The sequence below is a fragment of the Melanerpes formicivorus genome, unplaced genomic scaffold (genome assembly GCF_026170545.1).
Source record: "Melanerpes formicivorus ecotype bairdi unplaced genomic scaffold, bMelFor1.0.p_v2 SCAF_24, whole genome shotgun sequence".
Classification (NCBI taxonomy): domain Eukaryota; kingdom Metazoa; phylum Chordata; class Aves; order Piciformes; family Picidae; genus Melanerpes; species Melanerpes formicivorus.
The window spans coordinates 9,952,379-9,976,190 of NW_027142376.1; the positions used below are offsets into that span (position 1 = coordinate 9,952,379).

The 23,812-nt window shown below is 49.3% G+C and overlaps 1 protein-coding gene across 8 annotated transcripts in view; it reads left to right on the top strand.

Annotated features, from left to right (window-relative positions):
- The first annotated feature begins 7,237 nt into the window (after positions 1–7,237).
- AKAP9 (A-kinase anchoring protein 9) overlaps positions 7,238–23,812 on the top strand; it is a 110,974-nt gene continuing 94,399 nt past the window's right edge. For all 8 annotated transcript variants that reach the window (XM_068152867.1, XM_068152872.1, XM_068152871.1 and 5 more), the window contains exon 1: positions 7,238–7,657. In XM_068152867.1, coding sequence (XP_068008968.1) covers positions 7,610–7,657 — 48 coding nt within the window. In that variant the 5' untranslated portion in view covers positions 7,238–7,609. The remainder of the gene's footprint in view (positions 7,658–23,812) is intronic.

A 23,812-nucleotide genomic window follows, 5' to 3' on the forward strand; every position in this document is an offset into this window, starting at 1 on the left:
GTAATGCATGGATAAATGAGAGAAATGAACCCCATGATCTTGCTGAGACTGACCTTTAGTCTATGTATCTATGATCAATCTATCATCTCTGTACCTGTCAATTTGCCTCTCAGTTTTTATCTATCCTCCAGAGGCCCCTAGACCACTTTAGGTGCCCACAAACCCCCTTCAAACCCCCTCAAAAACTTTCCATGCCTCCAAACTCCCGTTTAGAGACCACTCAGACCCCCTAGGAGCATGAGGCAGCAAGCAGTACCTCGTCGTGTCCACAAGGCGGCAGCAGTGAGCCCGCGAGTCCGAGGCACAAGGGCACCGAGTCCCTGGCATCTGTCGTGCGTTTATCATCGATGTACCCATCCATTTGCCTCTCCGTTTGTATCCATCATCTACGTATCGATCATTTACGGATCTATCAATCTATTCACCCCTATTTCCCCATTTCTCTCTCTTTCTTTGTCTCTCTCCACTCCCCTGCGCCCCCCACCCCCGCTCCTTTATTTCCACTCTATCCCAGCCCACACTCATTGATAAATTTTAACTTTCCTTCTCTGATATCAACACCTGAGCAAGGTCGTGTCCAGTCTAGATGTGAAGAGCTCATGCTCCTGTGGTCCTGTAAAGGGACAATATGTGAAGCCATGACTTGGCCTCATCACTTCCATTGGATCTCAGGAATGTCCCATGGCATGGAGACTGGGACACGGCGTTTGAGCCGTGTTCAGACAGGGATGATGTCCTTGAGGAGAGACACAGACTTTTGTCTGCATGGATTCTCTGTTTTGGGAAAGCCCTGAGAAGAAACACTGGAGAGAGGCTCTGGGGAATAAATTCCTTCTGACTTGGGGTAACAGGAGGCAGCTTTATGAAGGCAAAGCTTCTCTGAAGCAGGGATTGGTAGAATTCCTGGATCCAGAGGACGAAGGCAAAGAGAAGGGCAAGAGAAGGGTTTTGTGGAACTAACAGTCCAAAAGCCTGACAATATTTCTAGGCAGCACTAAGTAAGCCATTTTGAAGACAAACAGCCAAAATCATGAACTGGAGCCTTCTGTGGGTTTGCATCACGTACCAGTGGCACACATTTCTAAGTCATGACCAGAACAAAAGGTGGCTGAGCTGAGGGATCAATGCAAACACTTATTGTGTGTTGGGACTAATCAGGGTAAGAGCTGTGGGCTGGTGGGAAAAAACATCACCTGTCAGAAGATTTTGTGTAGATACAAATTAAAAAGAGTGGATTTTCCTTTGTGTTTGTGTTGGGATTTTTGATTTAAACAGGAAAGATTTTCGGAACAGGACCAAGCCGAACGGCTCCCCACGCACAGGGGCGTTCTCAGTGCTGCCACCGTGTGTGTAATTGTCAGCACTGCAGCTCTGCAGCGGCGTGTGCCGCCCAGTCAGTGCTCACTGCTGCCACCGTGTGGTTTATTGTCAGCACTGCAGTTCTGAAGCGGCGTGTGCCGCCCAGTCAGTCCTCACTGCTGCCACCGTGTGGTTTATTGTCAGCACTGCAGTTCTGCAGCGGCGTGTGCCGCCCCGTCGATCCTTCCGTGCTGCTGCTCTCGATTCTGAGTGCCCTGAATGCTTGAAATGCCTGAAAATTCTTAGGGGAGAGAGAAGAAGAGAGAAAAAAAATGATTTAAACTTGTAGGTACTAGTGCGAGGCAAAAATATCTCATTTTTTTATATCGGTATTTAAAAATTGTACTCGTTTGCAGTTAAGAAAGGGAGCCGAGGCTCGCTCCCGCGCCCCGCCGCTGCGTAAGCCTGCGCGATGGCTCTGCCTTGGGAGCAGAATGGTCACGGAGAGCTCTGGACTGGGCATCTGACAGGGTTCCGAGCAGCCACGGGTGCCGGCGAGCCGCCATCCTTTCGCCGGGGAAGAGGTCCCGCAGGATTTGGGGAGGTTTCATTCTGGTTTTTGGCGTCCCTGCAGGCTCGGGACCCCCAGCCATGTTCCCCCCTGGCATCTAAAGGTGACCTGGGGGCATCTAAATGGATTTTCCAGGTGAAAAGGGAGGTCTGGGGGCAGCCAGTATCTGAAGGGGGGCTACAAGAAAGCTAGTGAGGGACTTCTTAGAGTGGCAGGTAAGGATAGGACTAGGGTGAATGGAACAAAGATAGAAATGGGTAGATTCAGATTGGAAGTTAGGAATTTCTTCCCCTTGAGGGTGATGAGACACTGGAACAGGTTGCCCAGGGAGGTGGTAGAAGCCTCATCCCTGGAGGTTTTCAAGGCAAGGCTGGATGTGGCTCTGGGCAACCTGATCTAGTGTGAGGAGTCCCTGCCCATGGCAGGGGGGTTGGAACTAGATGATCCTTGAGGTCCCTTCCAACCCTAACAATTCTATGATTCTAAAACATCTAAAATGGATCAAAAGGTCTTTTGGAGTCATCTAAATGGGTCTGGGGACGTCTGAAAGAGGCCTGTGAGCATCTAAATCGGGTCCAGAGGCCTCTTAAGGGGGTGTGTGGGGATCTAAAGTGAGTCTGGGGGTAGGAAAAGGGGTTTGGGGAGCATCTAAAAGGGTCTGTGTGCATCTAAAATGGGTCTGGATATATCAGAATGTCTTTTGGAGACACCTAAGGGGTTCTAGGGTGCATCTAAAGAGGTGTGTGGGCATCTAAAGTGGGTCTGGGGATAGCTAAAGGAGGTCTCTGAGCATGTAGAGGGGGTCTGGGGGCCAGGACTCCTTCTTCTGTCCTCTGTCCTCTGTTTCTCCACTGCTGGAGTGTTTCTGAGAGTAAATGGGAGGGTGGGAGTCCTAGTAAAAAACTCTGCTGGTAAACAGTGTTGTGTATGCTCTGAGTAGCTGTGGGCAGTGGGTTCTTGTGAAGCAGACCCTGAGATCCTATGGGGAAATGTGTGGCAGGAGAGTTGGATAAGTAAAGGCCACCATAACTGGCTGCCTGAGTTGTGGCTTCCTGATGGCTTGCTCCATAGAAAGGATCACATTTATATAGCTGAAGTAGGACACCACACAGCATGGATTTTTTCATCCTAGGAGAGAAAGTTCTGTTCTTCTTCCACAGTTGAGAGAATATGGACATACTATTCCCTAGGATGTTTTATTCAAAGGCAATGTCCACAGTACTCTCTTATAGTTTGCCACTCTGATTTTCATCACTTTCATTGTCATGAATTAGATGTTTAACTAAAATCCATTAGAATTACATGGATAAAAGTCTGTGAGAGGAAAATTAGGCCCAGCAGTTCTCAGCCTTAGCTGAAGAACCTCTTTAATTGTGGGATCTGGGAAGTTTGTAATTATCTTCTAAGTGGGGTATTTAGTGATTAAGAATTTACTATCACAGCATCATGCATGAGTGGGATTTTACTGACACCTAACAGCTTGTCCTGTGCTGGTGGTCTCCAGCAGCCAAGAGGAACGTCACTACCACTAAAGATGATTTGTGGTGTCCTCAGGGGCCTTTGCAGTCACTTTGCACGGGCTTTGCATGGAGTGCTGGCTTATGCTGACAGGAGAAATTTAAAGGCATGAGCACAGATCAGTGTATTTCTAGGGAAAAAAAAAAAACCCTACCACATTTCCTCTTTAATTCTTAATGCATTTTCATTTTCTTCATCTTCATTTCATAAATGTCTGGATCTTCATTTTCATTTGCTGCTTTTCTGCAGCCTGTGCTTTTCCTCCAGTGAGGCAGCAAAGCCTGGGAACTCCAGCTCAGACACATGCCTGCTGCTGGCATGGAAGAAAGCACGGCACAGACAGTTGTCATTGCCTTCCATGGAGCTTTTCCTCTTCTCACATGAACGGTATTCACTTCCTTTTTCACTGAAGGCTGCACATGGTGAGGGTTGAACATTACCAGACTTTTCCATGAAATGCAGCATGTGTCAGGAGGATTTTTTTCCTTTTTTTAAGGGAAAGTTTCATTTTTTTTTTTTTAAAGGCAAACTCTTTATAGTTTCAGATGATAGGTTTGGCTCACTTTGGGAGAAATATGGCTGTGGAATTCAAATGCTAGGAATCCAATGGTGGTGGCGGTGTCACCATCCCTGGAGGTGAAGAACAAGTAGATGTGGCACTTTGTGACACGGTCTAGTGGTCATGAAGGTGTTTCATAGTTCCATAGTTTCATAGTTTCATTCAGGGTTGGAAGGGACCACAAGGATCATCTAGTTCCAACCCCCCTGCCATGGGCAGGGACACCCCACACTAGATCAGGCTGGACAGAGCCTCATCCAGCCTTGGTCTTAAACACCTCCAGGGACGGGGCCTCAACCACCTCCCTGGACAACCCATTCCAGGGCTTCACCACTCTCATGGTGAAGAACTTCCTCCTCACATCTAGCCTGAATCTCCCCACCTCCAGCTTCATTCCATTCCCCCTAGTCCTGTCACTACCTGAGATCCTGAGAAGTCCCTCCCCAGCCTTCCTGTAGGCCCCCTTCAGATACTGGAAGGCCACAATTAGGTCACCTCGGAGCCTTCTCTTCTGCAGACTGAACAGCCCCAACTCCTTCAGTCTGTCCTCATAGGAGAGGTGCTCCAGCCCTCTGATCATCCTTGTGGCCCTTCTCTGGACACACTCCAGCACCTCCACATCCCTCTTGTAATAGGGGCTCCAGAACTGGACACAGTACTCCAGGTGGGGTCTCACCAGGGCTGAGTAGAGGGGGAGGATCACCTCCCTTGCCCTGCTGGCCACACTTCTCCTGATGCAGCCCAGGATCTGATTGGCTTTGCGGGCTGCAAGTGCACACTGAGAGCTCATGTTGAGCTTCTTGTCCACCAGCACCCCCAAGTCTCTCTCCTCAGGGCTACTTTCCAGCCAGTCACTGCCCAGCTTGGATTTGTGCCTGGGATTGCCTCGACCCAGATGCAGGACCCTGCACTTGCTCTTATTGAACTTCATGAGGTTGGCTTGTGCCCACCTCTCCAGCCTGTCAAGGTCCCTCTGGATGGCCTCCCTTCCCTCCAGCGTGTCTGCTGCACCACACAGCTTGGTGTCATCGGCAAACTTGCTGAGGGTGCACTCAATGCCACTGTCCATGGCACCCACAAAGATGTTGAACAAGACAGGTCCCAGGACTGATCCCTCAGGGACTCTGCTTGTCCCTGGCCTCCACTGGGACATGGAGCCATTGACAGCCACTCTTTGGGTGCGGCCATCAAGCCAGTTCCTTATCCATCTAGTGGTCCACCCATCAAACCCATGTGTCACCAGTTTGGAGACCAGGATGTGTGTTGGGTAGATGATCTTTGAAGTCTTTTCTAGCTTTAATGATTTTATGATTCTTTGATTCTCCTATTTTTCATCTGATCAGCATAATTTTTTCCCCTGTTTTGGGCATATCTGGTCTTTGCTGAAAAATTCTAGCAAGGAAAAAAAACATCTACTAAATGAATTGTGTTTGAAAGATCAGCAGGGTCAAGACCTAAGCTTATTCAGAAAGGTGTTGGATTTTGCTTTGCACAAAGCAGAATGACTCCAAATGCAGACCAGGCAGCTGTCACCAAGGAAGAAAGGTTTGCCAGGAACCTGTAAGCCTGCACCACCATCCCACCATCACAAATAGCACTGGCCTCAGGGGGAGCTGAAAGAAAAAGCACAACCTGAACATGTGAAACCAATTGCTGTTAGCCTTGCAAGGCACACATTTAATAGACAGTATTTAATGATTCCAGGATATTGCTTGTATGGAATGCTGAGGTGTAGGTTAGCATTTAATTGCCACGTGCCATATTCCCCCTTGTGCTTTCAACAGGCCTGTCTCAGCTGTTCTGGCATAATGAGTGCATGTTGAGCAATTTAAAAAGCCAGGCTGCACATACTTTGTGCTTGGTGGTGTTCTTCTCCAGAGTAACTAGTGACAGGGTGAGTAGAAATGGCCTCAAGTTGCACCAGGGGAGGTTTAGGTTGGATATTAGAAATAATTTCTTCACTGAAAATTATAGAATCATAGACAGCCAGCTTGGCAGGGCCCCAAGACTCATCTGGCCCAACCTTTCTAGGTGACAGTGCAGTGGAAATCAGCTGGCCCAGCAGACTGCCAGGCTGAGGCTTCAAACTGTCCATTGTAGGGGCATCCATGCTCCCCTTGGGAGATGATTCCAGTGTCTGACTGTTCTCATGGGGAAAAAATTGCTTCCGGAGTCCAGTGAGAATCTTCCCAGCAGTAACTTGTCCCCATCACCCCTTGTCCTCTCCATGGGACTCCTTTTAACAAGGGAGTCTCCATCTTCTTGGTAGCCACCCTTTATGTACTGGTCTGTGGTAAAAAAATATCTCCCCTAACCCTTCTCTTCTCAAGGGGCTGAACAACCCCAGCTCTCTCAGTCTTTGCTCACCTGGTAGGGCTATCAGTGCTCTGATCATTCTCCTCTGGACACTTTCCAGCCTGTCTGCATCTTTTCTATACAGAAAAGACCAAAACTGCAGACAGTGCTCCAGGTGTGGTCTGACCAGCACTAAGTAGAGTGGGACAATGACTTCTTTATCTCTGCTGGTGATGCCCTTGTTGATGCAACCCAGCATCTTTTGGCTGGCTTTCTTTGCCCCTTCGGCACCCTGTTCACTCATGGTGAGCTTATTGTCCACCAAGACTCCCAGGTCCCTTGCCACAGAGCTGCTCTCTAGCCAAGTGGATCACAGCCTGAGCTGCACTCCTGGGTTATGTATTTCCAGGTACAAGACTCTACACGTCTTTGTTGAACTTCATAAGGTTCTTGCTAACCCATTCTTTCAACCTGTCCTCCTGAAAGAGTGGTCAGGCATTGGAACAGGCTGCCTAGGGAGGTGGTGAAGTCACCATGCCTGGAGGTGTTCAAGAAACGTGTGGCCATGGCACCTGGGGACACGGTTTAGTGGGCAGGGTGGTGTTGTGTTGATGTGTGGACTCGATCTTGGCGGTCTTTGCCAACCAAAACGACTCCATGACTGCATTTCCAAGCTTTAGATCCATGCCGTAAAAAGATGGAGATTGACCGAGCCAGAGACAGGGCAAACCCGAACTGTGCCAAGCAGCAGGGCAGCGGCGGGGCTGCGTCAGTGCGGCGGCAGCCGGCAGCGCTCCGGCAGACCTCGGGTGCCGCCTCTCTCAGCCCTTTGTATGAACGAACCGCGAGTTTGGGGCGTTCTGCCGCTGCGGCTCCTTTGTGGGAAGAGACGCCCCCCGCCTCGCTGCCTGCCGGAGCGCGAAGGGGTGTGGAAGGGGTGTTCCCATCCCCGCCTCCGTCCTCCCCACCACCCAGCTTGCGGCCGTGCCCGGGGCTGGCTCCCAGCCGGCTGTCACCGCGGATCTGTGCTGTCCACCGGGGTCTCGGGGCTGCAAACCCGCCCGTCTGAGACGGGCTGCGGCGGGGCGCGGAGCAGCCGGGCCGGGCGGGGAGGAGCGGCCGGCGGCGGCAGGAGGAGGAGCAGCGGGCGGTCGCACGTCATCTTCCCCGGCCGCGTGTTTACGTGGAGATGAACATGGCGGCGCCGGTGGCCGCGCCGCAGCTGCTGTCTTTGCTGTGAGGCGGGGCGGGACGGGACGGGACGGGAGCCGACGAGACCCCGAGAGTGTGCGCTCCGGCTGAGGGAAAGCGCCGGCGCGGACCCCCGCGTCCTGCCGCCCGGTGAGGATCTGTCCCGCACAGCCGCCATGGAGGACGAGGAGCGGCTGAAGAAGCTGGAGGCAGGGAAAGCCAAGGTGAGGAGCGGGCGGGCGGCGGCGGGCAGCGCGGGGAGGCCGGCGCGGGGATTGTCACAGCGGGGCCGGGCGCGGCGGGGCTGGAGGGCACGGCGGATCGCGGCGCGGAGCTCAGCGCGGAGCTCGGCTCGGAGTCCCGCTGCGAGCAAAGCCTTGGGCGGGGAGAGCGCTTTGTGCTGCTCGCCCTGCGGGGCCGAGCTGCTTGCTGCGGGCGGCTGCGGGCGGTGGGTGACTGCGGGCGCCGCCACAGGTTCCCGTCGCAGGGCGCTGCGTTGCGGGTCCCGCTCCGCTGCGGGAAGAGATGAGTAAGAGGAGGAGGCTGTTGGCGAGTTGTCTGTAGACACCGGGGGTCACCTGCGGCACCTGCCGTGAGGCGCTGGCAGCCCCTGGGGCTCGCACAGCCGCTTTCAGCACTCGCTGCCTCATGCGCTGTCAGGCGGCTCAGACGGTGCCCTGCAGCTTACCGGAGCCTTAATCGGGGAGCTTAGCATTTTACTCTTTAAGTACGGCTCAGAACCACCCTGCTGCATGAGTGCTTTTGCGTTCTGGACCTCCTCCAGTCTAGGAGGATCTCTTTGTTACTTCAAAGAAAGCTTTGGTGTAGTTAGTGAGATAAGGTAATTAATGGAATTTGTAGGGAAATAAGGTGAAATTAAGGGTTTGAGCTCAGGTATCATCAGGTTCCTTCCAGCAGCCATCTCTTTGTACACACCTCAAGGGTGAGTGTCAGGAGGATGGAGGCAGGCTCTTCTCAGTGGTGTGCAGTGACAGGATGAGGGGCAGTGGACCCAAACTGAAACCCAGGGGGTTCCACCTAAACATAAGGAAAAAATTATTCCCTTTGAGGGTGGCAGAGCAGGCTGCCCAGAGAGGTGATGAAGTTGCCACCTCTGGAGGCATTCCAAACCCACCTGGAGTGTTCCTGTGGGATTTGCTCGTGTGTGTGTGTGTGTGGGTGTGTGTGTGTGTACTCAATGATCTTCAGAGGTGCCTTCCAACCCCTCCATCATTCTGTGATTCTGTGATTGCTAAATGATCAGAGTTTAGAAGCCTATCAGTCAGTCAGTCGCGCTAAAGATGAACCTGCGACTTGGCAGGAGCTAAGAGTGCAGGCAACAAGAGGACAAGCTCAAGATGAAGCTATGAAACATCTTCACTGGCCTATGTGGTCTATGGAAAAGAGAGTGTAGATCAGCTGCTAAGGTTTGAACAGGAATTTTGGACTCGATGATCTTGGAGGTCTTTGCCAGCCGGCAGAATTCTGTGACTCAGTGTTCTGCTGTGTGAGGCAGAAACTTTCAGAGTGTGCTTCTGTCTGTTTTGAAAGAGTTTGAAATGTGCATTAGGGAACTCTCATAGATGGAGCTGTGTGTTTGGGTATGAAAACCTGTTCTGAAGTGCTTAGAGCAGGAGTAGTGTTTGCATAAGGTTATGCAGCACCATGAAAAGGCAGTGGGACAGAGCAGGTCTTGGTGGCAGGGTGTACTGTCACACCCTGCTTGGCTGGTTCTTTGGCAAAAATTAGAACGTGGTTGAGGGAAGAAGTGGTTGAAGTAGATTTGCATCTGTCTGAAACCACAGTAAAAGATTGATTAACATACAAGATAAATGACACTTGGTGAAAAGTGACCCAAAAGGCAGTGATCTGTCAGAAGGCTTCCTTCTCTGCACTTCAGTGCTTCCTTCCAGCACTGTGTCCAGGTTGGGGCACTGCAGTATAAGAAAGACGTTGAGGTGCTGGAGAAAGGCAACAAAGCTGGAGAGGGATTTGGAGAACAGGTCCTATGCAGAGAGGCTGAGGGGGCTGGGGTTGTTTAACCTGAAGAAAAGGAGGCTGAGGGAACACCTCATTGCTCTCTACAGCTAGTGTTGGCCTCTTCTTGCACGTAGATAATGATAGGACAAGAGGAAACGGCCTCAAGCTGTGCCAGGAGAAGTTCAGGTTGGGTACTAGGAAAAATTTCTTTGCTGTGAGAGTGGTCAGGGATCGGAACAGGATGCCCAGGGAGGTGGTGTTCAACAAGTGAGTAGATGTGGCACTTTAGGACATGGTTTAATGGGCATGGAAGTGTTGCACAGTTGGACTTGATGATCTTAGAGGGCTTTTCCAACCCTTATGATTCTTACTTTGAGCAAAGACATCTGCACACTCTACTAATTTATTGTCTGGTTTAGGAGCACTGTTGTAACTCTCTCCTGTCTTTTAATTTTCTGTGACTAAAACCTAGCAATGTTCTTCTGAGTAATTATTTGCCTGAAGTCTTTCATAACCTATGCTTTTAAAGGTCCCTTGTGGTTTGGGTCATTATCACTCTGTAAAGCTGGATGGGATTCACATGGGAAGGGACTGGTAAAAACAGAGTTAGTTTTTCAGATTTTTGTGGGTGTTTTATGTACCACTTACCCCTTTTTTTGTTTTACACGAGTGATGTAAGGAGAAGTGTTGTACTGCAGAGACTAGGGCACAGCCTTCCAGTGATAAGTGTCAGGGATAAAGGCAGAAAAAGAGGCATTGTGTTAGCAGAGAGTGGAAGCAGGAGTTGCTCTTGCAGCTGCTTCTCCCTTTCTCAAGGATGCAAACACATTCACAACAGCATCACCAGTGGGCCTCCTAGAATTGCTTGGCTCCACGGAAGCTCCTGCACCTGGCTCAGGGCAACCCCAAGCACAACTCCAGGTTGAATGGAGTGCAGAGGAGGACTCAGGTGCTGGCGAGTAGCAGCTCACTGTGAGCTAGCAATGGTCTGTGGCAGCCCAGAAACCAACCCTGTGCTGGGCTGCATCCAAAGCAGCGTGGGCAGCAGGGGCAAGGAAGGCATTTTGCCCCTCTGCTCTGCTGAGACCCCACCTGGAGTGCTGGGCCAGCTCTGGAGGCCTCAACACAAGAAGGACATAGAACTGTTAAAACAGGTCCAGCAGAGCTTGCCATGGTGATCAGAGGGCTGGAACAGCTCTGCTATGGAGACAGGCTGAGAGAGTTGGGGATGTTCAGCTTGGAGGAGAGAAAGCTGCAGGGATACCTTAGAGCAGCCTGCCAGGGTTTGAAGTAGTGTAGTGACAGGATGAGGGGGGTAATGACTAGACTGAGATTAGATACTATGAGAAAATTATTCCCCAAGGGTGCTGAGGTAGTGGAACAGGTTACCCAAAGAAGTTGTGAGGTTCCACCCCTCAAGCCTCCACAACTTAATTTATAGTCTGGGTTTTCCTCACTCCAAGAAGGACGTTGAGGTCCTGGAGCAGGTCCAAGGAAGGGCAACAGGTTGTGTAACTGAATTATCTTTACAGATTGAGTAGTAAAAAGAAATAACTCTGTGATTGTCCTCTGGTCATGCCTGTAAATCTGGTGGCTGAAGATGTGGAAGCTAGTCAAGTCCATCTTCAGCCACCTGATTTGCATGCATGACTTCAATGGACTTTACATGGACTTGATGAGCTTAAAGATATCTTTCAAGCCAAATGATTCTAAAGTGGCCTTGTCTAAAAGTGCTTCTGTTTGTTTTTTTACATCTGATGCTTTTCTTCTTCTCCCCCCTCCCCCCCCCCCCCAAGTTTTATCTCCTCATCACTGGCTTCTTCAGATTGAGGAATTTTGAGTTTCTCAAGGAAAGTTGCTGATCAGTTTCTTTGGAATCAAAGACCCAGGCTCAGTGTGGGATACTTAAATGCTCTGATTTCAAAGCTCCAGAGGAATTCACCACTCAGAGTGTTTGCGAAACTGTCCTCTTGAACTCGCTGCAGTTTCCCTGGGGGGGATGTGAGCCGCAGCATTTCAGTGGTCATGGGGAGCTTTTCACCATGGGAGACAAGTTCAATACACTTAAACCTTGCTGGCTTGCTGACACAGCATCTTCTGCTTCCAGCTGCAGATTGTGTTTTTCCTGGAGGTGATGGTTAGAAAGAGAATAGAAACCCTGTGGGTCGTATCTGCAGGGGTCATATCTACTGTACTGCTGTGGCCAAAGTGCAACATGTCTCTGCAGCTCCTGGCCTGAGCTTCAGAGCCACCAAGCCTGGTGTAGTCCAGGAGGTGGGGTAGATGGGATTCTGGCACTCAGTAAGGTGCTGTGCCAATATTGACCAAGTAGGTGTAACAGAGGAAAAGCAAAGTTGCATAAGAGCTTACCTAAGTCTGACTCCACTGTGAGGCTGTGATTTAACAGAAGTGGTTATCCCTTAATCCTGGGTTTGTTTTCTGAAGCTTTTACTTGTCCTTAACCTCTGCTTGTGGCCAGTAGGTCGAGGAAGGGGATTCTCCCCCTCTACTCCTTTCTGCTGAGACCCTACCTGGAGTCCCGAGTCCAGATCAGGTGACCCCAACACAAGAAGAACATGGAGCTGTTAGAATGGGTCCAGAGGAGACCACCAAGGTGATGCAAAGGGACCTTAGAGCGGCAGAATTTGAAGGGGGCCTCTGGGAGAGTTGGACAGGGACTTTTTAGAGAGGCATGGAGTGACGTGGCTTCAAACTGGAAGAAGCTGGATTGAGATGAGCCATGAGAAAGCAATTCTTGCCCATGAGGGTGATGAAGCACTGGAACAGGTTGCCCAGAGCACTTCTGGAGGCTCCAAGCCTGGCAGTGTTCCAAGGCAGGTAAAATCTGGGTTGAGATAGAGAGAGTTTATAGGGCAGAAGAGGAAGGGAAACCAATAATAAACACACAAAAGAAGTGAAGCACTATACTGTGCCTCACCACTTGCTGTCTCATGTCCAGCCAATCCCCATACATCCCTTGGCCACCTCCCTCCAGTTTATGTATTGGACATGATGTCAGATGGTACGGAACATCCCTGTGCCTCCTTTAGGCCAGCTGCCCTGGCTGTGTGCCCTCCCAGCTTCTTGTGCACTCCCAGCCACTGCTGGCAGGGCAGAGGATGTGAAGTTTCTCCACGGCTAAGGTAACAGTTTTAAAGAGACCATGTGCCCCTTTGGGGGCATTGTCAGGGGAAAGTATAGATTTGCTGAAAGCTGTACTGGGTGGCAAAATTACCTTTGTTCCAACCCATGACAGAAGCATCTCCCTGCTTCATGTGCTGCTTCATAACAAGGGTAGGAAAACTCTCTCTTGGTACGTTTAGTAGCCTGTTGTGCTAGCTAGGAGAGTTTGCTGTGTTTCAGGAGATGGTGGCAATCCTGATACAAGGCTTCTCAGAGGAGGATGAGTTTCCATTGTTTGAAATATCTTCTGGGCATTCACAAGTCCAGGGCCAAGTCTGGAATGTTGTGAGCAGTGTCAGTGTCTTTGTGAGCTCACTTTTCTCTTGGGATCTGCAGTGTGTCCAGGATGACAGAAGCCTGTCAGAAGAACACAAACCTGTCAAGCCCTGCATGCTGAGCATGAAATTCTGCACTTGGTTCTTTCCTTGTGTCTGCTCTGCTGCTCACAGAGCTGTCTCTCACAAACCTACTGAGTTTGGGGGCTTTATTCTCACTCCACTCAGTGCCAGACGTGCCACATGGTAAAAATTCATGTAAAAATGGTCTAAACAGGGTGGGGAAATGATGAAGCCCAGCTGAGTTTCACTTGGTTTAAAGTTAAAAATCTGATCACTGAATGTTCATTTAAATGATCATTTGAAGTTGTCTTTGGTTTCTACACAAGTTTGGAACAAAGAAATGGCCAGAATTCCTACAAATCATCTGCAAATGGATTTCAGTTCTTCAGACTACCTTGTCACAAACAGCAATGTTGAGATTTTCAAGGTTGCCTTTCACAGCTGGTTAGAAACCCTCACATCAGTTGCATTTCATAGAATCCTAGAATGGCTTGAGTTGGAAGGGACCTTCAAGATCATCCAGTTCCAACCATGCTGCCAGGGGCAGGGACACCTTCTGCTAGACCAGGTTGCTCAAGGCCCCATCCAACCTGCTCTTCAGCACTCCAGCCTTGGAGCCTCCACAGCTTTGCTGGACAACCTGTTCCAGTGCCTCCCCACCCTTGTGGGTGAACAATTTCATCTGAATGTCTCATCTTAGTCCTTCTAGTTTGAATCCATTGCCCTTCATCCTGTTGCTCCATGCCTTTGTACAAAGGCCCTCTCCAGCTCTCCTGGAGGTTGCCTTCAAACAAGGAGTTAACAAGGAGTGGCTGTTAGCTTGAACAGAATTTAAACTGTTGATCTCCCTAAGAAAATATTTCCCCATGAGAACAGATGGAATTGTCTCCAGTGGATTCCTATAGATTGAGCAGTTTGAAGACTCAGCTTGACAGTGTGCTGGGCCAGCTCATTTCAACTGCACCATCACCTAGGAAGGCTGGACCAGATGATCTCTGGGCTGCTTTCCAATGTGGCATTCTGATGTCTTGCTGGTAGTCATGTTGGCAAAGAGGTAACCTCTCAAATTCCCTGTCCACAATCTTCTCTGTTGCTCAGAGAAGTTGTGGAGGCTCCAAGCCTGGCAGTGTTGATCTTGATGGTCTTGAAGGTCTCTTCCAACCCAACCCAGTCTATGATTCAAACCAGAATATCAGTCTGGTGTTTCTCTACATCAAATCCAGGGCCAGTGATTCGTGTTTATAATCCCGTTGTTAGAATGATGAGGATCGTTACTGTCCTTCTGGAAGCTTTCTGGTTTCTGCTTTTATAGTTTTAGTGTTAAAAGCTCAGTCTTGATGAAAGAGTGGAATGTCCACCTTAACTCTTCAGGACAGTGAATTAGCAGAAGAACTTGTCTGTGGTACAAATATCAGCTCGCAGGTTGTCAGCCATCTGATGGACAAGCGCTGGGTGGAGATGCTGGCAGCTGCTGCTTTGCATACTTCTGGGTTTTTTATAGTTGGCTTCTAACAGGCAAGCACAGATGGCCTTAGACAGCCTAATTTTGTGTGTTCCTGAAGTAGAGAAAACATTTGCATGGTATTTTAAACTGCATTGTCTAAATAGCATGTGTTAATGTTGCAGGTTTTCATCTTAATTGCTGGGCTTTTGGGAATCAGGTACTTCAGTGGCTTGTTCAGAATGGGAAAGGGTTCTGTGCCCAGCTTCCCAGGAACAAGAAAAATTGTTCTCAGATAAGCTCTTGTTAAGAAATTTGTGTTGGTTTATGCCACTAGCAACAGGGGAAGGGTTTTTCCTGAACTCATGAATCATTTTTGACACCATCAGGCTTTGCTCCTGCTGATAATGAAGGATGTTCTATCAGAGAGTCAGGACTGGCTGGTTCAGTGGCATTTCAGACAGCATTTGGAACTGCTCTAGCTCAGAGTTTAAAAGGAGTTGTAGAGGAACCATGTGAAATGCCCTTGGGAAAGGTCAGGATTGTTCTGCCCATTCTGGGAAGTTCTGTCTGCTGGGTAAGTGTTTGGTTTGGTTTGGTTTTTCTCAGAATCCTGGAAGAAATCAGTGCTATGCTACATGTGCTGGGATGTGAATTCATGGCTTGATTGCTATTTCTGGCAGTCTGCTAAAATCAGGGAATCATGGAATTGTTTTGGTTGGAAGAGATGTTAATGGTCATCCAGTCCAACCATTCTCTAACTCTGCCAAGGCTGGGGCTGAACCATGGCCCTCAGCACCACATCTCTGCATCCTGGAAACACCTCCAGGGATGGGGATTCAGCCACGTCCCTGGGCAGCCTGTGCCAGGCCTTGAGAACCTTTTCAGTCAAGAAGTTTCTTCTCATGTCCAGCCTAAACCTCCCTGGCACAACCTGAGGCCATTGCCTCTCCTCCTGGTACCTGATACTAGGGAGAGGAGACCAACCCCCACCTGGCTTCAGCCTTCTCTCAGGGAGCTGTAGAGAGCAATGAGGTCTCCCCTCAGCCTTCTCTTCTCCAGACTAAACACCCCCAGGTCCCTCAGCTGCTCCTCACCAGCCCTGTTCTCCACCAGCTTCCTTGCCTTTCGTTGGACCTCCTCCAGCCCCTCAATGTCCCTCTTGGAGCAAGGGTCCCAGAACTGAACCTCAGGGTGAGCCCTCAGCTTTATCTTGACTCAAGGTCAAGTTGACCAGGGTAGGACTCAAGGTGTGGCCTTCCCAGTGCAGTCACTTGCCTGGTGCTGCTGGTCACAGGATTCCTCATCCAGGCCAGGATGCTGGGGACCAGCTGGGTACTCTGAAGCTTGTAGAGGGGTTTGGAGAATCAAATGGCAGTAAGAATTTGAAGATACTCTGTAGGAACTTCCCTGTAGTAGCATATTTAGCTAATTGCTGTACAGTCTGTGTCCTCCTGTTTCTCTCTGAAGTGAACTCTAGAAGATACTGTGACTTCAGGAGTTCTGTGAAGGACTCCAAGCAGGATTCCCCTGCTTGCTCTGCTGAATGGAATTAGCTGTCTGAGAGAGAAATTGCAATGATGTGAGGTTAGCAGGGAGAAAGATGGCAATTGAGTGATCACTGAAGAGAAAAATGACTGACTCACTGACATGATAATACTATTCTTCTTGTACCAAGCTTTGTGCTTTCCATCAGTTGTTAGAGAAGTCTAGAGTGGAATTTTGCCTTATTTGGGGCTCAGGGAAAGGAGACTCTACTTTTTTTTTGTGTGTCTTTGTGATTTTAGCAATGTTTTCCTGAGGTGATTTTCTTTGAGGAAGAAGATGACTTGGACAAGCCAGATTTCTTAGCTTTTTGGGCCCATGTAATGTTTGATGTTGTGGTTTAATTACTTTTTGGATTGTTCCTATTGTGGAATATTCTTGTTTGGACTTTCTTTTTTTTAAGCCCTAGATATAGTGGAATGGACCTGATGATGCTTCACTGTATTGCAGTTGTTTTCTGAAAATAAATTGTTATCCTGAAAGAACTCCAAGGCATTCATGCACTGAGCCTTCAGCTGTTGATTTCACGCTGGGTAGCTGACAGGACTCTGAGCTTGGTGAGGAGCAGATGCTAAACCAGTTGCCTACAGAACTGAAGTAAAGGAGCTACCTGAGCAATACTCAGATTGTTAGTAGGGTGGTTTTTTCATGATACAAAAGGCAACAGACATACTGTCACATGTCTGCTGACTCTGCTGCTCCTAGAAATCCGAGTTCTGAGTAGCTGAAGGAATTCATACCTCTGCTTGTCCACTTAGCTGCTACTATGCTGTCCCGTCCTTGGAGGTGTTTAAGCCCAGGCTGGATGAGGCTCTGGCCAGCCTGATGTAGTGTGGGGTGTCCCTGCCCATGGTAGGGAGGTTGGAACTAGATGATCCTTGTGGTCCCTTCCAACCCTGAATGATACTATGAAAGATATTATGAAACCAAGTTTTCTCCTGAAGCCCATCTGAAGCTTCTTACCTGTGAACATCCTTTACTTTATTTCTCTTTCCTGTGGTGTGTGGTTGTTGACCAACAGGACAGAGAGGGGATTGTGCCCCTCCACTCTGCTGAGACCCCGCCTGGAGCAAAGCATCCAGTTCTGGTGCCCCCAACCCAAGAAGGACATAGGTGGAGCAGGTCTAGAGGAAGCCACAAAGATGATCAGAGGGCTGGAACTCCTCCACTGTGGGGACAGGCTGGAAGAGTTTGGCTTGGAAAATATTATGGGGAGACCTTAGAGCAGCATTCCAGTACCTGAAGGGGCTACAGGAGAGCTGGGGAGGGACTTTTGACAAGGACTGGGAGTGACAGGACAAGGGGCAATGTCTTTGAACTGAAAGAGGGAAGGTTGAGACTGGAGATGAGGAAGAAATTCTTGATAGTGAGGGTGGGGAGACACTGGAACAGTTTGCCCAGGGAGGCTGTGGATGCCCCCTCCCCAGAAGTGTTCAAAGCCAGGTTGGATGAGGCTTTGAGCAATCTGGGCTAGTGGGAGGGCCTTGGCACTGGGTGATCTTGAGGGTCCCTTCCAACCCAAACCATTCTAGGATTCTATGTTCTGGTCTGAGTAGACTCAGTGATTTGACTTCTCACCTCATGCTCTGCTCTTTCTGCATCTCAGGGCCTCTTTGCTGCTGCTAGCAGAGAGAATGCTGATGGAGTTGGCACCAAGGGTTAGGGTACAGACCAAAGACACTGCTACACCCTGTGTGCCACTTTGGGGGTGCAGAGTAACAGGCTGCACCTGTGGGGAGGAGCTGACCAATAAGGGATTCCATCCTATGGCATCATATTCAGGATGGAGGGATCACTAAGGTCAAGCTTCTTCTTCAGTGGCCAGTGTCTGAGGAGGACTCTGTCCATTCTGCCTTCAATGCCAATCTAAGAGTTCCTGAATCCAATTCCAGAACCCAGCTCCTGAATCTGGTTCCTGCCTGCTGCTGAGTCCCATCTAGGACTTCCCCAGTGCCTGCCACACCATCAGTGGTGATGTAATACTGGTTTGTGTGTATTTGTACACATGGAGAAGACAAGGGTTGATGGGGACAAGGTACTGGTGGGGAGATTCCCAGTGGAGTCCAGAAGGACATATTTCCCCATGAGCACAGTTGGACATTGGAATCATCTCCCAAAGGAAGCAGTGGATGCCCCTACATGGGAGAGTTTGAAGACTGAGCTGGACAGGGTGCTGGGCCAGCTTGCTTCAATTGCACTGGAAAGGTTGGAGCAGATGATACTTGGGGACCCTTCCAGGCTGGCCTTCTATGATATGTGTGGCTGGCTTGGCCACCTGGGCACACCCTGGCTCATCTTCTGCTGGCTGTTGACCAACACCCTCAGGTCTTTCTCTGCTGGACAGCTTTCCAGCCACCCTGCCCAGAGCCTGGAGCCTTCACTGGGTTCTGTTGGATTAGAAAATTGCTGAAATGGAGTGGGGTTGTGTGCACACATAAACCTGGTGGCATGTAGAAAATCTTGGCAGCGTTCTAGCCAAGGAGCTGATTTTTCTGACTGTTGAAGGTCATGGCAGCAGGAAGGGTTGGTTAGTGCCAGAGGGTTGTCAAGGGCTGTGAGGTAACAGCTTCCCCACAGTACTGTAACTGTATGGAAAGCACCCGATGCCTTCAGCCCGAGGATCTGGCTCTTCATGTTAGGATTCAAACCCATCTGCTGGGTGCAAGCTTTCCAAACACTTCCATGGCACGTGAGAACGGCTTGGCAAAGCAGGCAAGTGTTCTAGTGCAAAAAGTTGGTGAAGAAAATCATTTGACTTGTTACAAACCAGCAGCTCAGCAAATGAAGTAAGAACCCTTCCCTCCCCCTCATGAAATGTAGTCATGTTCCCTTTGTTAACATTTCTTTGGTCAAGTTTTAGCTCTGGCTTGGAGTTTCCTGGGTTTGGCCAGCTGGGTGATTTTAGGAAGGTGAAGGGAGGAGCAGGAGAAACATTTTTCTTTGCTGGGAGCAGAAAGATTTTCTCAAACATCTTTGTTAATCCACTTGTTACCGTTGTGGTAACTCCTCCTCCTTCCCCACCTCCCTTCCAAAGGTGGCTTCAGAAGGTTGTAGGACATTGAAGCCTGGCCTTGTGCCTTTGGGTGGTTTTCACCCTGGCTGAAGAGAGCTTCAGCAGCCAGTTTTTGATTCAAGCTGGTGTTACAGATAAACCTGGTGGAAGAAGGGCATGTTGTTGTCAGTGCTGAACTCTGTTGCCTTCTTATTTTTAGTGAGCCTTTGAAACTTTGGGCAGAAGCAAAGGATGGGCCTTTGAGACAGCCCCCCACGGGTGATCTCCCCCTAACTAACACAGAGTAAAAGAGGCTCTGTGTTACCTCAGCTACCTCAGCCTTCATGGGACAAAGACTTTCTAATGTCTCAGGCTTCAAGCATGAGTGACCTCTTCTTTTTCTCAGAGCAGCATGAAACAAGCCTTCTGTTGCCCTCTCAGTATTGTTGCTGACAGCCTGGCCCTGCCCACTTATTTCCTCTTCACTTGAGGGAGATACAAGGCCAATGTGGGTCAGATGCTTTTAGTCACCCTTGATGTCAGCAGAAGCAGATACAGGCATTCAGTATGAGAAGGATGAAGTTAAAATGTAAATAGGAGCAATATATAGAAACATTTGGGGTGGAAAAGACCTTTGAGATCCAAGTACTAAACTGAGTCCTGAACACACTTGTCTAGAATGAGAATTCATAGCTTTTATTGCTATTTCTGGGAGTCAATAGGACTGTAGAATTGTTTTGCTTGAAAGAGATGTTAAAGATCATCCAGTCCAACCATTGTCTAACTCTGAGGGCTATACCATGGCCCTCAGCACCACATCTCTGCATCTTGGAAACACCTCCAGGAATCAGGCTTCAGCCACCTCCCTGGGCAGCCTGTGCCAGGCTGTGAGAACCCTTTCAGTCAAGAAGTTTCAAGAAGTTTCTTCTCATCTCCAACCTAAACCTCCTCTGGTGCAGCTTGAGGCCATTTCCTCTGGTTCTAAGTCACACCATCCATGTCTGTAGAAGCAGGTTTGATAAGACACTAGTTGGGCAGTTTTGGGTAGTTGGCTTTTCCTGAAGCAGTCCAGCATTGCAGTCTGCTGCTTGTGTTTGTGTCTGTCACTGTAACCTGGCTTGAGAGCATTTTCATGCACTTCCATTCCTTGTCCAGAAAATAACCCAGCTGTAATGAACTTAACTGTTCCTAGGTCTGTTCCTATTTAAGTTCCAGGGACAGGGAAGAGCAGACCGGATCAGAACCAGGCTAATTCTGAGTCTTTCCAGCTCACAGTGCCATCTGGAGGGGTTCATTCAAGTTCAGTGCCCCTGCTTATTAGCACTGTCAGCATCACTCTCTGACTTGATACAGACTGCTAGAAAGATGAAGGATGAGGACAATTGCCCTGTGTGCAGTTTTTCTCACTGTCCTGAGCTGTCCTCTATGATCCTTCACCTGTAGCTGCAAATCCAGGTAATCCTGAGGGTTTTCTTCAGAGTACTGCAAAGGAATGGCTGAAACTGAAGGAGTCTGGAGTTTGTATTTAGGAAGAGACTGTGGCATTTCTGCTTTGGAAATGGTCATAGCCTTGCTGGCACCCTCTAATCCTTGTGAGCCACTTAAGTATCTTTTAAAAGGAGAGATTCTAAGGTCTTGCTTGTGTTATTTGGGAAAAGCAGACTGGCAGAAGCTAGATTTAGATTAGCCATTAGGAAGAGCTTCTACAGGCTGCCCAGGGAAGTGGGGGAGTCACCATTCCTGGAAGTGCTGAAAACACATGCAGGCATGGCACTTTGGGACGTGATTTAGTGGGCATGGTGGTGTTGGGTTGATAGTTGGCCTTGATGATCTTAGAGGGCTTTTCCAACCATCACAGTATCACAGTATCACCAAGGTTGGAAGAGACCTCAAAGATCATCAGGGTGGTGGAACACCAGGACAGGTTGCCCAGAGAACTTGTGGAGCCTGGAAGTGTTGAAAGTCAGGGTGGACAGGGCCTTGGGCAACCTGGTCTAGTAGGAGGTTGGGCAGGGAGTTGGAAGTGGATGATCTTGAAGATCCCTTCCAACTGAATCCATTCTAGGATTCTATGATCTTTAATCATAGAATAATAGAATCATAGAATCAATAAGGTTGGAAAAGACCTCAAAGACCATCAAGTCCAACCTGTCACCCAACACCTCATGACTACTAAACCACGGCACCAAGTGCCACGTCCAGTCCCCTCTTGAACACCTTCGGGGACGGTGACTCCACCACCTCCCTGGGTCCCTTCCAACCCAAACCATTCTGTGATTCTATGATTCTGTTGAAGCCAAATTTATTTAACCTGGACTTCTACTCTAGGAATAGTTCAGACAGAGCACCTTTGAATTTCCCTGATGGACAACGCACCCCAGCACTGGAGATTGCCGGTGCAGTTGCCGAGGGTCAGAATGTGCTGGAGAGAGCTCGATAAATAACTAATGCTGCTGTTGTAGTGACAGCAGTTCCAGTTTTCAACCCACCACAGACAGTAATCATGGACTCCTTTGTTTTATTTTTTCCAATTTTAATTGCTATAAAGTGGCCATGTCTGTTGCCAGGAGGATTTCTGTTTTGCTTAGAAGCAGGGCTCAAAAAAAACCTAAGAGCCGGGCGGGTAGTTTGGTTATTTGAGATGCAAAGGCTGAGAGTCAGGCATGAGGATCAAAAGCAGCTGCTCCTGCAGGCAAAGGCTGATGAAATTTTCAGTAGGGCTCAATACTGCATGCAGGACTCAAGGTCTTGCCAGCACGATGTGAAAAGCTGGAGGCAGTGTGCTGGCAGGTAAGTGGATGGGGAGAGGCTTGCTGGCCGGAGCTGTGGCTGACTGTTCTCAATTCTGCATCACCACTCACCAGGGGATCCGTGCAGAGCACCTGCTCCGAGCTGCGGGCTTTGTGTCCTTCCTTCTCCATCAGTAACTTTGTATGTACATCTTTGGCTCTCGCTTGTAACTTTTGTAACTCAACCCAGACTTGACCCTGAATTCTTTGACACTTCAGATTCAGAACTGACAGAAACAGTGTTGAGTTCTCCAGAAATTCAGTTTTGGTGCTGTCAAGCTGATATGCCTGGAAGACAGATGTGGTGGATTGACCCTGGCCGGATTCCAGGGTCCCATCAAGGTCCTTAGCTGAGCTGGGGAGAGAAATATAACAAGACAAGAGCAGGGAGAGGTCACCCCACCCCCAGTACCCTCCTGGGGAAAACAGACTTGGGGAGAAAAGTTAGTTTATTAGCGACCAGATCAGAGTAGGAACAAATTCCCAGGGATGTGGTTGAGGCCCTGCACCTGGAGACATTCAAGATGAGACTTACTGTGGCCTGGGGCAGCCTGCTCTAGTTGGAGGCATCCCTGCTGACTGCAGGGGTGTTGGACAAGATGACCTTGGAGGGTCCCTTCCAACCCAATGCAATCTCTGAATCTTAAAAACACCTTCCTCCTCCTTCTCCCTGTGCCAGGCTTCGAGGACCCTTATGGTCAAGAAGTTTCTTGTTGTGTCAAACCTAAACCTTCCCTGGGGCAACCTGAAGCCATTCCCTCTCATCCTATTGCTTGTTCCTAGGGAGAAGAAGAGGCTGATGCCCACATATGTGTGTACAGGAATGTGTGGAGTAAGAAGTGCATGTTTTGTGCCTGCGTCCATCACTAATAGTGGTGGTGTTCCCAAGTTATTAAATGCTCCTACAGAAATGGTCATCTGAGGACTTGTGTAATGCAGAAAGTCTACCAGCTCAGTCTGCACATGTGTTTAGCTGTAGAAGAAATGTTTGTAACTGCTGTGGTAGAGCTGGATCTGTTCATTCTGAAGAAGTCAACAGCTTCTTTGTGAAAGGAGAGGAATCTGGCAGGCCAGGGTGCCTCAGCTGGAGCAGGCCAAATGCTTGAGGAGAGACATGCAAGGATTCACTTGTGCTTGAGCCACAGGGATGGTTCTGCAGGCAAATAAAGCAACTGTGAAGCTGCTGTGAAAAAGCCAACTTAACTTGCTATTGCAGAGAGCTTCAGTCAAGTTGGGGACGAGAATTCCTGAGCAGTGGCACCCCATGGCCTTCCATTATTTACAGATAGGTAAACCAAGCAAAATCTCACACTTGAAGTTGGGCTGTCTGTGTCACTGTGGCATCTGGACGAATTCTGCTTGTCTTTTGGATAACTTGAAGGCTCTTTGATCGAGACAAATGTACAGTGTGAGAAGAATCTGGTAATGTCACAAGGAGACAACTGGAAACTTTACCCATCCCCTTTCCAAGAAGCTAAATCACAGAAGTGCCAGGTTGGAAGTGATCCCAAGGCTCGTCTGGCCCAACCTTTCTAGGTGACAGTGCAGTTGGAATGAGCTCACCCAGCACCCTGCCAGGCTGAGTCTTCAAACTGTCCAATGAAGGGGCATCCAATCCTTCCCTTGAGAGATGATTCCAATGTCCAACTGTTCTCATGGGGGAAATCCTTCTTCTGGAGTCTAATGGGAATCCCCCCAGCAGTAACTTGTCCCCACTGACCCTTGTCTTCACCTTGGGACTCTTGTAAAAAGGAGTCTCCATCTTCTTGGTGGCTTCTTCTTATGTACTGGTCCATGGCTGTCTACAACTACTTGAAGGGAGGTTGTAGCCAGGAGGGGGTTGGTCTCTTCTCCCAGGCAATCAGCACCAGAACAAGAGGACACAGTCTCAAGCTGCACCAGGGGAAGTTTAGGCTTGAGGTGAGGAGAAAGTTCTTCACAGAGAGAGTTGTTAGCTATTGGAATATGCTGCCCAGGGAGGTGGTGGAGTCACCATCCCTGGAGGTGTTCAATAGGGGATTGGATGTGGCACTTGGTGCCATGGTTTAGTAGTCATGAGGTGTTGGGTGACAGGTTGAACTTGGTGATCTTTGGGGTCTTTTCCAACCTTA